This window comes from Limulus polyphemus, unplaced genomic scaffold (assembly GCF_000517525.1).
Source record: "Limulus polyphemus unplaced genomic scaffold, Limulus_polyphemus-2.1.2 Scaffold247, whole genome shotgun sequence".
In the NCBI taxonomy this organism is placed as follows: domain Eukaryota; kingdom Metazoa; phylum Arthropoda; class Merostomata; order Xiphosura; family Limulidae; genus Limulus; species Limulus polyphemus.
The window spans coordinates 304,580-317,543 of NW_013665857.1; the positions used below are offsets into that span (position 1 = coordinate 304,580).

Consider the following 12,964-nt stretch of genomic DNA (forward strand, 5'->3'; position numbering starts at 1 on the left):
TTAAAAACACAGTAATTTTAAACAAAGAACCAAACATAAACAAACTAAAAATCAAGGAATCCATCTTAATTGAACAAAACCAACACCCCGGGGTGCCAAGATATGTCTTCTAAGTCATGCAACAGTATCCGGTCATGTGACCTCTTTGTTTCATACTGTATATATATATATATATATTTGTGTGTCAGTGTAAACTACTTGTATCTGATGATGACAAAACCTTGTCGAAACATTGCACATTTGCTGTTATGTTAAACTTATATTAAAGTTATTCTTCATTACCCATTCAAGTCATTTCCAAACATTATTTTGAACACATATTTATAGCCTGACAGAGGCCTAGAACATTCCACAGACTACGAGATATTATGATGCAATAACACTCAATTAAAACAATGAGAAAAACTTAGAAAGTTCTACTAACATGACACAATAATAGAACAATTGCCACTTCACAACAATTGAACTAAACAGTGCATGATTTGAAAAGAGTTATGTAAATAAACCTGGCTTCTAAAAGTAACTAAATTTAACATTCATGCTATATTTAAACCATTTAAGTCATAACACTTGCATTTTACTTAAACAGTTGTGTATATCTAACAATACTTATATGAAATTATCAGATCACCACTTGATTAATCTCAAGGAAATGTGTAGGTGACTTTAACAGCACTTATAAATATAGGAGTATACTTAAACCAATTTCCAGAGAATAATTATAATAGGTAGGCAAACAATGATTTATAAGCATAAGAAAAAATTTTATTGATGGAACATTGGTCTGTATTCTTCAATAAAACTTTCCCATATGCTTATAAATCATTGTTTGCCTACCTATTATTATATTAGTATAATGTGCTTCCTTACTCAAGCATCAAGAGAATAATTAGACTACATCATTTAGTTAGCAAATACTTTTTCAATTTGAATAGACTTGTTAGAATTCATTTTCTTATTTTGAGAATAACTATTTTATTTCAATTTGAAATATTTATGTTGAAAAAGTTGTAGATATTATATTTATTTTACAGTTGACATATTTTGAAACTTTAGACCTATTAAAAATGTAACTAAGGATATCTGTGCTGAAGAGTTTGAATCTTATAAATTTTTTTCTGAATTCATTCATTTAAATATTTAAGTAGTTTAACATAAAAAAGTTTTAACTGTTTGAATTTATTTATTCCCACAAACACTGATCACATAAGATGATAGTTATAAATAATGTGAGGAAAGAAGACATTTACACTTTGTTTAAATATAATGATTAACAAGCACATTGTAAGATCTTGGGTAGTAAAATATTCCAAAGGTCTATTTATGTACAGAAATGGTCACAGTAAAAACAAAACATATCTATGATACAAGGATATTATAGTAAAAGTGAAGTAAATATGTACTTGTGACAGGGAACATTTGATACAAGTTTCACATTATTACTGTAGATCTTGAACACGAAAAGTGTATCAAAAGTGGAAGCCAAGCTTATTTGTGGCTCAGCCAATGCTCAGATAGACGATGAAGAGGCATGTAGACTACTTCAAGACCAAGGGACAACTTATGTAGTAGATTATATTCCTAATCGTATGGTAAGCAGAAATAACTAATAGGCAACTTACATTGTATAATATATTAGTAACCATATGGTAAGCAGGTATACACCAAGGGACAAATTATGTAATATCTAATGTTCCTAATTGTAAGATAAACAGTAATACACCAAGGGACAACTTATATAATGTCTAATGTTCCTAACTGTAAGATAAACAGTAATACACCAAGGGACAACTTATATAATGTCTGATGTTTCTAACTTTAAGATAGACAGTAATACACCAAGGGACAACTTATATAATGTCTAATGTTCCTAACTGTAAGATAAACGGTAATACACCAAGGGACAACTTATATAATGTCTAATGTTTCTAACTTTAAGATAAACAGTAATACACCAAGGGACAACTTATATAATGTCTAATGTTTCTAACTTTAAGATAAACAGTAGTACACCAAGGGACAACTTATGTAATGTCTAATGTTTCTAACTTTTAGATAAACAGTAATACACCAAGGGACAATTTATGTAGGAGATTACTGTATGGTAAATAGTGATACACCAAGGGACAACTTATGTAATATTTAATATTCCTAACCCTATGATTGGTATTGGAAGAGCAAGGATTTTAGACATTATGTAATGTATAATGAACTGCTTTGATTTGAAAGTAAAGAGATTTCTGAATTTTCCTAACAGGCTCTTGTTAATTCTGTGTACGAGTCATTGGGAAGAATGGAAAATGATCCATGGATGGAGAAACACTTTGACAAGTCCTGGGAACATTCTGTAAGTTTAGTTGAGAAACACTTTGACAAGTCCTGGGAACATTCTGTAAGTTTAGTTGAGAAACACTTTGACAAGTCCTGGGAACATTCTGTAAGTTTAGGTGAGAAACACTTTGAGAAGTCCTGGGAACATTCTGTAAGTTTAGTTGAGAAACACTTTGAAAGTCCTGGGAACATTCTGTAAGTTTAGTTGAGAAACACTTTGACAAGTCCTGAGAACATTCTGTAAGTTTAGTTGATTGTTGTTTTTATTAAGTTGTACCAAAAATTTTATTTTTATTTTAGTATCCAGAAGTATGTCTTTAGTTTTTTAATTTTGTTTTTGGGGTGTATTTGACATGACTCTTGTTTCCATTATATTACAATACAATCAAATGTATCTTTGAGTTTATTATAATTAGAGTTCATATTAGTTTATGATATTTAGCTTAAAAAGAACGAAAGTTATGCAAAGAAAAATATTTGATTAATTTAACATAATGTTTTGAAACATCAAGGGACCTATTGGCCCTAAACTAAACTAAAAATATTAAGTAAATAAATTAAAAACAAATCTTAAATCCAGCCCTTATTATTCATATAGTTATCAAGATTTCTCTTAAATTTGCTTCAATATACTGCCTCTACCACATCTGAAGGCAACCCATTCCAAAGGCCAACCACCCTGTTAGAAAAATAAAACTGTCTTACTGAAGGTGACTCCTACCCTGTTAAAATTTATATTTGTGTCCCCTAGTCCTACTATTCTCATTATTAAGTATGAAATTGATAGTGTTGATGCATCATCTTTTTTCCTTTACAATCTTAAACACTAATCAGGTCCCCCCTAACTTATCTTTTTCAAGAAAAAACAATTTTGAAAGATTTCAATCTCTCCTTGTATGACAACCCCTCCATACCAGGCACCATTCTAGTAACCCTTCTTTGAATCCTTTCCAACAATTCAATGTCTTTCCTAAGGTAAGGAGCTCAAGACTGAACACAATATTCCAAATGTGGCCTAACCAGTGACCTATACAAGGAAATTATAACCTCTTTAGATTTGTATTTAATATTTCTGTAGATACAACCTAAAATCCTATTTACCCTACCACTAGCAACAGCACACTGCTTGGATGGCTCTAGAGACTGATCAACTATTATACCGAGTTCCCTTTCTTTTGTGACACTGTTAAGGTTATTCCCATCGAAATTATATTTATAATTCAAATTATGATAACCCACATGCATTATCTTACATTTATTATCATTAAAACCCATTTGTCATTTATTTGACCAACTCACTAAATGATCTAAATCCTTTTGTAAATCAACAGCATCCTCTTCACAGCTAGCAACACCCAATACCTTAATATCATCTGCAAATTTAAGTAATTTATTGACTGTTCCTTCATCTATGTCATTAATGTAAATGAAAAAGGCAAAGGTCTTAAAACTGAGCCCTGAGATACCCCACTTGTGACATTAACCCAGTTTGACTGAACTCCAGTTGTAACAACCTTCTTGTTTCTTTTTTTACAAGTCTTTTATGTGGCACCTTGTCAAATGTTTTCTGAAAATCCAGATACTGCAAATCTACACTCTTACCCTCATCTACATGTGTGTGTGCATTTTTGTATATTTTTATTCACTATATGATTAGATACTTTTGTTTACTTTTAATGCTTGAGCATTGTGATAATCATATTTTTATTTTAGATTTTAAATTTTATGACTTGTCAAGCTCAAATTATTCTTCTCAAATACTTGAAAAATATGATAAGCAAGTTTCTGTAAAATAGAAAGCTTAAAAGCAGTGATATTCTTAGATATTTATTTTTTCTCTAAAAGGATGGAATCATGTCCAGACAATAGACTCCTTGCTTAGAAAGGGCTGCTTTAAGGGAGTTATTACAAATGAAGTTCGACATTCAATACGATTAACAAGGTACAGAAGTGAGAAGATAGCTGTAAGTTACCATGAATATAAAGAATACTTACGAGGTCGACGCTGCTAGTATTTCCATTACCTAGCAAGAAAAATTGGATTGTTCAACATTAAGTGGGAGTTTCCACTTGGTTTGATCTGTTAGACAAGGATGAATAGACTCTCAGTGTTAGTGCCTACAGTTTCTTTTTTTTTTTTTATTTTTTTTTTTTGCCTGTGAGCAACAGTAAAAAGATTTCAGCCTGAGAGATAAAAATAAAATATGCTTGCAAGTTACCATTTAGTGTGAAAGTATTTTACATGTTTTAACTGAATTAATGTGAATTATATGTATGAAAAATCATTATCGTAAGATCTTGGACCCGGTGTTTTCATTCACGTTTGTTTTACTTGTTTAGATTAATAGACAATTAACTTTTGATACAATTTATCTTAATAAAATTTCTAGTAACATATGGAGGTCAGTTTTTTTTTATAGTTGTAAATTAAAAACTGAAAAATAATGGGTACTTGAATGCAATAGCTAAGTAGCTATGATTAAGGTCAAGTTGTATTAAAGTTTACTGTTGAATTTATTGATGTATAGTATGAATAATCTAAGTCATATTTTTTTTTATTTCCTAAAGAGTTAGTCAAAAGTTGTGTTCCATGAGGAAGCAACAACAACAACACAGTTGCCACACTTAAAGATGAAAGAAATCTTCATGATTTTTACAATCTGAATAATGTGCGTAACATGAAAATGCTTTAACCTGCAGAGCTGTGGCTTCCAAATAAGGATTAGATCTAATTTATTAAGGCAGAATAAATATCTGTTTGTGAAATGAAAGTTAAAAAAAATGATAAATTTTATTCCATTTGGTATCTTTTCCTAGGTTTTTAAACTTAAATAATGTGCAGAATATGTTGAGGGATATTGTTAGCAATCATTCTTGCTGGAATAATATATTGGACAAATGAGAATCCAATTCTCATATTTAACTATGATGCAAGGTCCAGTTATTTGTGATTGTGCTATATATCATTACTTCTGAACAGTGGTAAAGATTTTCATCAGCCATTCTGTCCATTCAGAAAGAGTAGAAAATATATTTGTCTCTCTTCTTTTTCACAACTTTCTGAAAGCATGATTTTCATATACACAAATACATATAACAACATTGGCCATTTGTTTTATGTCTCTATGTTCACAGTAGTTTTGGTGTAACAAATGGATTTTCATTTTCTAGCTATGAAAATACCAAGTTTTAGCCTTTAACATGTAGATTAGCGACACATCAAAATGAATAATCTTATTCGTGTCTTTGACTCATATTGACTAACACTGATGTCATTACACTAACACTTCAGATTGACATCTTTATATCATTGATATATATATATATATAAATATAGAATGTTTGAAGTAGAATTTGTTACACTTGTTTTTGCAAGGCATTGTTGTGTTGAATGAGGTACATGGAAATGTTGAAGAAAAGGAGGTTCAAAATATGATTATTTATGCTGATCATCTGTCTTTAAATCTGTGTAGTTTAAGATTAATAAATCAGTATAGCAATTCCTTCTAACAAAATAAAATATGTACATGTATCCTCTTTCTTGAAAGTTCATGACCATTTACCTTGTTGCTTGTTATAAAATTATAACAAAGTTTGTGCCGTGTTTTTAGTTTATATACTTTATTTCATATAATTCCTTGTTATTATACAAAACATTTCTGTTCATCATCCAAAAAAGTACATTAGGATACATTTGGACAAATGTTTGAAGTTCAAGGGGTTCTCACAAGTTAAATTGGATCAAAGTAGAAAATATGGCATAATTTGCCTTTATTTGAGTTAAGCCTACTTCAATTAATTTACAGTGCTGAATTATAAGACAGATTTTTTTTTTGTATTGCTTAAAATGAATTGATTGCATTTTTGTAATATTTTATTGTTGCAGTAAGTCTAAGTAAATTCATTTTTCTTTTAGCTATTGTTTGACCATGTCACAGTAAGCAGAATCCAGTTATTATTATGAATACCATGGTTTTCAAGTATAAGGGTATTATTGAACAAAGAAACATTTTGAACACCTTGCACTGTGTGATTTAGAGAAAATATCGTATTGGAAAAATTATATGTATACAAGTTTTGCCCCATTGGCTCAGCTGTAGCAGATTTCAGAAAATAAATTGTTTAACCTTTTGTAAACTGGAGGGATATCACTGATACACCTTGATTTTTTTTTCCATTCCTACAATGAAAATACTTGACTAAATTGCATGAAGGACAATAGTATCTAGTTTTGATTTAAAAAAAAATGTATAATTGGATTTAGTTTTTCTGGCATTTTTTATGTTGTGAAATTTCCAAAATTTTATTGTAAGATGCTGCTTCGAGCAAACATTAAAACTACTTCCTCTCATTTTAGAATTTCAATTTTTTTAATGCCGCTTAGAAAGTTTCATTATATATATATATATAACTGTCAGTTTCAACTTGCTTGGTGTTTATTAATTATTTTTTTTATACTTTATTTTGCTAATTGCAGTAGTTACCACTTCTGACTTTAAATCATAAAAAAATCATGTCAGGTCAGACTAAGTAATAGTACATTTACTTACAGTGTTCTTGGTCAAAATCTGTATCTAATTAGTATGGGTTCTGTCATTTATGTGCATTGTTTGAATATTACAAACTTAACAGTAATATTCAACGAATAATGACTTGAGTCATTTGAATATTTTGCCATTACTTACTATGCTCTATAAACCTAACTAGTCTTACTTTATGTCTTGCCATGTAAGAATATTTTCTTAGTTTTCAAACAAGTATAACTTAACATGAAAATGTTTCCAGGAATGAAAAGAATGCTTAAAAAAAAGCTAAACAATTTCCCAGATTTATGGTTTGTGCCTAAGTCTTCTAAACTTCTCTTTAGATTCCATTTTTTCTTCTCTGTAGGAGTTAGGTACAAAACCATAAGTTACTTCTCACAACTTTATTCTACATTGTTGTAAGTAGTTGATAATCTGCTCTATCCAATGATATTTAAAACTTGCCCATAGCTATTTTAAAAGCTAAGCTTTATAAGTAGTTGTACACATGCTGTGGGTTCATAAAAGGTTAGGATAAAAGTCTGTACTAATAAAATCGGAGAAACAGGAAAAATATTGTACGAGGACAAAACCTTGATTCTCAAGGGATGATAGTTTCATATCTAGTGTAAAACTGTTTTTTTTTTGTTGTTGTGCAGAATAAATGTAAAATAAATTAATAAATGTGGTTTTTAGAGGAAAGATTCTTTAGAGTTGTGCAAAAATATGTTGGAATTTTGTTTATTTTTCTTTGTGAATTAGATGAAACAAATGTTATAAATAACAAATTATCAATTCTAAAATGTTTTTGAGTAAAATGTTGTTGAAATAGAGTAAGAAATTATCAGTTTTACTTGAAGTTTGAAATCTGATATGCAGGTGTGTACTCACATCTGAAAGTTGCTTACTGTTCTAGATAGGGGTGTGATAAAAATTTGAAAAACCAGCTGTTTTTGTCTTTCTGTACCATAAGTTGTTTTTTTTATCTGCATGTTTGAATGAAATTGAGAAAATGGTTAACTGGTTAATACATAACAGCAGTAAATTGACACATATAATTTTGTCCATTTTTATATATTTACTAAGCACTATCTAAAACTGAAAAGAGAAAAGAAGGTTTTCATATTCAGGACTACTTATACACCTTATGGAAGTTAAAGATATGCTATAATATCACAAGAAAAAGTAAAGGTATTTCATACTGGGTTTAAAATACATATATTAATGTAGACTTTGAAAGAACAAACTTTTCTGGTCTTACCACAAATTTGTGATTTTCCTGTTAACTTTAGAAATTCGTTAAAAAAAACACAAATTATTCAGCATTTTTCTGTAGAACAAAATTAACACTAAACTTTCATTATAAACTTGGGTATTATTAATATTAAATTTGAATCTAAACCGGGTGTCAACTCAAACCAACACTAAATATCAACCTGATAATGAGTATAGTTTATTAAATATGCTTTTTTTTTACATTTTTATTTTTAAAGATTAGAATGCATTAAAAGTTTAATAGTGAAATATTTGTATAAAGGTTTATGCAACAGGCATAAAGCTAAGTGGTTTTGTACAAAAATGTACAAGTACTTGAGTTTATAAGCATAGATCTACACAATATGTCTCAAGCCTAAGAATATAGTATATTATGATACATACTGATTTTTGTGTATTACATTGAAGCATAGTGGTTTGCAAATTATTGAATTTTCATAATATGAGTTAATTTGGTTATTTTTTATTATTGAAAACTTCTAGTAAAATATTGAGTATATTTATAAATGTGCATGACAGGTGTTCCTCCTCAGCATGTCCAGAGGCTAGTAATTTTGTTAAGTGATGTATTGTCATTAATGCATGTGTTACTCAGATTCCTTTGGAGGGTATAAATAAGAGCACATATGTTGATGATTTAAACTTATAACATATGCCTGTGAAATTTGGATGATGGAGGAAAAATTAATGATTCTTGATAACAGAAAAGTTTTTATAATGAAGAATATAAATTACGTAATTGAAACAAATGAGCAATCATACTGCTTTGTTCTTTGAACTGTGCCTATTGTGACATTAAGACTGTTTTCATAAATCTCACTGAATGTATGGCATTGTGTGTACTATTTACTTCATGCAATGAATACTTTGTCTCACACACAATTGACTTGTAAAAAAACTTTCCCTTGTAGCTGTGCACACAAACAGCTGAGCAGTAATCTGGAAATTACCATGCATTAAGAACAAAAGGCCACTTACAAATTAGTCTGGTGGTAATAGTTTTGTGTGGAAGACATGGGTCTACAGTTTGAATAATACCATGTCCAAATGTAAGGCATGAGTACAGGTTCTAACAACTGTTCAAGAAAAGTGCTGTTCAGTTTTTGTAGAGGAATGACTTGGAAATTATGGAAACCAAAATTGTCTATGAACAGAAATGTAGTGCTCAGGGGAGTATGTAGTCCACCCACTACAGAGTAAAATTTGAGGGAACATTGCCTATAGATAAATTTTAAAAGGAACCCATTCCATAAAAAAGGTAATTCACTTAAGTTATACCAACAACAGGCCCGGCATGGCCAGGTGGTTAGGGTGCTCGACTCTCAATCTGAGGGTCGTGAGTTCGAATCCCCGTCCCACCAAACATGCTCACCCTTACAGCCATGGGGGCATTATAATGTGATGGTTAATCCCACTGTTCGTTGATAAAAGAGTAGCCCAAAAGTTGGCAGTGGGTGGTGGTGACTAGCTGCCTTCCCTCTAGTCTTGCACTGCTAAATTAGGGATGACTAGTGCAGATAGCCCTCATGTAGCTTTGCGCGAAATTCAAAAACAAACAAACAAACAAATACCAACAACAGGTATCCTACATATGAACTCTTTTGCTGTGTTGTGTGTGCTGTTGGGTCTGTCGCATGATATCTGTTTGTATTGTGCTGGAATCTGTGGTATATAATAGTCTTCATTCACTGTATTCCTACATAAGTGTATTTGCATTCTAGCAGAAATCTTAGGTTACTAATGGTTTTGATATGACTACTACATATCATCAGCAGGATAATGTGCTTTCCCAAAAGTTTTGAAATATATCCTGAGGCTTCTCTGACATTTACTGCTTTACTTCTGCTACTGTATATATCATTGTTAAGCCATTATAAACTTAAAAAAAAGGACAATCTATGATTTCTCTTGTTCAAAATATTTTCCTTCTTTATATTCCAGAAAAACCAAAGCAGTTAAAATCAGAGAAGCCCCTTGATTTATTGTAAATAAGTTTTTAATGCTGGATACCTGTAAGAATGTGTTACACGTGTGTGTATATTGAAAAGAATGAATTATGTAATTGATAACAGCATACTTAAAAATGTCTTGTAATTAATTTGTGAGTGTTACTATGAGATCAAAAGTTCTGTGCTGAGAAAAACTGTTACTGCAGTGAAGGGGTTAATAAAATACTGCCAAACTTTACTTACCTCCTCTCACACTACAGCTATTACTCAACTGCTAGGGTTTCCTTCCTCTGCTCATCTGAGCATTGGTCTGATTTTTTCCAGCTTGCTCCAGTCTTTTATTCCCCACTTAATTACACTTGATGATATCTGTCTTGTGACACACTCCACCTACGTCAGTGCACCCTCTATCCTGGTACTATATATGAGCACCTCATTCAGATAATAATAATATCACTTTTTCTCAACAAGGAATTCACTAATGGGTTTCTCTGTATTATGACCATTGGAGATAATTTGAGCATTATTCGTGTTACCTAGCTGTTTTTCATACAAATAAAATTTATTTGGCAAGTATATATACAATATGAATTCCTGGACTATTATTTTTGGCAGGGAGGCAAGTCAGGTCTCTCCTATCCCACTTCTGATATGTAGCACTGCTCAACAGTTGGGGGGAGGTCACTCTCAGTTGAGGCTGTCTGTGACGTTATTTGGTCCAGTAATGTTTCTCCAGGGGGTTCTGAGGCTGCACTTCTGGGCAATCCTGGACATTCTGGAGAGAATGTAAATTGGCATTTCCTAGCACCTTCCTCTATTCTGTCAGTTTCTCAGGAGACCAAATTGGGATCAGCTGCCTCCAGCTCCTTTTCTTCAGTTGACAAATTGAGTGTGTGATGTTTTGAGTCTTTTCTCAGTTGCTTTTGAGTCTGTGTCTTCCTTGAGGGTGGAAAGGTCTGCTGGCAAATACTTAATTCTCCCTCCATCCCCTAAAATTGCAGTTCATGCAGAGAGGTGTACTGCTTGGTTATGTTAAAGGACAGCTATACTTTGTCTGCTGTGTTTGTTGGAACAACATGCTTTAGCCTACCACCTCCAGGTGGATGCACATTTAGACTCACAACAAATAGACCCAGTCCTGAAAATTTTTGGTTCCAGTACAAATTCTGTGATTACACTAAATAGATCACACTTTTCTAGGCTTCATCTGACTAACTACATTGTTAAAATATTTATCAACCCTCCAACTTTTGTTGGAAGCTTCTCAGTGATTGCCACATCAATTTGATGATGAGTTGGGATCATTGTTAGCATCTACCTTGGTTCGATTGTCAGCTTCTGCACTTTCTATAGTCTCTTGTTGGGATTTGTGGGACAGAGATGCATTGTTGAAGGGCATTTGTCTACTGGCTGGCTCTCTCCATGAATTACATGAGGCCCTCTTTCTCTGACCCTTAATTTTTGCGACCATTTCAGTCTTTTTAGAATCAAGGGTTAATGTTGCCTGTCTGCATTCATCCCTGTTGCTGTTGGCTTCTTGACTTTCCTTTTCTCCTACAGGGATCATAGTTATGCCCCTAATCGAGTGTCCCGACCCTTGACATCAGCTCCTTGGTCCATTGGTATCCAGAGTAAATTCCATCCACATCCACAAGGTTCCTCCACTTGGTTGGAACACCAGGACTGTGGATGACCAAGTTCAATGTCGCCAATGCCTATCTGCATGTCTTCATAGCAGAGTCATCCCACCACTGTCTGCATTTTGTGCACAAAGGTCAAGTACTGCAGTTCATGGCTTTGCCCTTTGGACTAGCATTGGCACCATGTGTGTTTTGCCGAATCATACAAGCTTTTCCTCATCACTTTCATTCTATAGGTCTGTGCACGCTATATTACATGGATGACTGGTTACTGCTGGCACCATCTTGTTAGTTGGTGGAATGTCACACCCAGATTCTAATTTCAGAAGCAACCAAGGCAGGCTTTATTATCAGAGCTGAGAAAGCTATTCTCACTCCATCACAATATATCATCCATCTGGGTGTCTTTTTCAACACGTATCTCAGTCTGGCTCAGCCGACTCCCACCTGGCTCCACACTATAGAACAGGCAGTCTGACTCTTACTCACTTCAACTTCTCTCACTGTGCAGATGGTTCTTTCTCTTTTGGGGAGGTGGGCCTCACTCAAATTCCTCTTTCCTTTGGGATGAGCACACGAGATCCCTCCAGTAGACCATATATGAACAATGGATCAGGAACTTGTCAGAATCAACATATTTAATCTCGAGTTGTGGTTAGATCGGAACAATACTACAATAGGTGTTCCTCTGCCACCACCTTACCCAGAGATTTATGTCTTCATGGATGCCTTGCTTCATGGATGGGGTGCATATCTCAATGGTCAGGAATTCCAGGGCCTATGGACAGATGATGAGGCTTCCCTACACAATGGCTTAGAACTTCTTGCTGTTCAAAGGGCGATGTCTCAAGGTCTAGACTTATTAAGGGGAGAAATCATAATGCTTCACTTTGAAAATTCTATAGAGGTGTCTTACATTTCCCCTGGTTTGACCGGCTCAACCTTGGTTTCCACTTCTTAGGTATCTTTAGGTGTGCCCACCTTTTCAACTTCCTCTTTTGACCATCTCTGTTGTGGCAGCCAGGATCCAACATTGTATACTCAGCCATCCTGAAACTCAAGCTTCATGAATGGAGGTTATGTGGTCCTTTTGCATGGCATCAGGGTCAATTTGCTTTTGAAAATTTAGGGAACTTTGTTCCCCTACTGCATTGTTTCCAGAGCATTTTTTCTCAAGACTCTCCAACATGCATTACCTCCCCATATCCTACTAGTGGAGCTGGGGAGTCCTTACCACTCTTTATGT

General features: G+C 32.9%; 1 protein-coding gene across 1 annotated transcript in view; it reads left to right on the forward strand.

Annotated features, from left to right (window-relative positions):
• The window catches only part of LOC106478762 (AMME syndrome candidate gene 1 protein-like), a 44,082-nt gene extending 36,282 nt beyond the window's left edge, over nucleotides 1–7,800 (forward strand). The window contains exon 5 of the mRNA XM_013939325.2: nucleotides 4,177–7,800. Within this exon, the coding sequence (XP_013794779.1) occupies nucleotides 4,177–4,343 (167 nt within the window). The 3' untranslated portion in view covers nucleotides 4,344–7,800. The remainder of the gene's footprint in view (nucleotides 1–4,176) is intronic.
• Nucleotides 7,801–12,964: the final 5,164 nt, after the last annotated feature.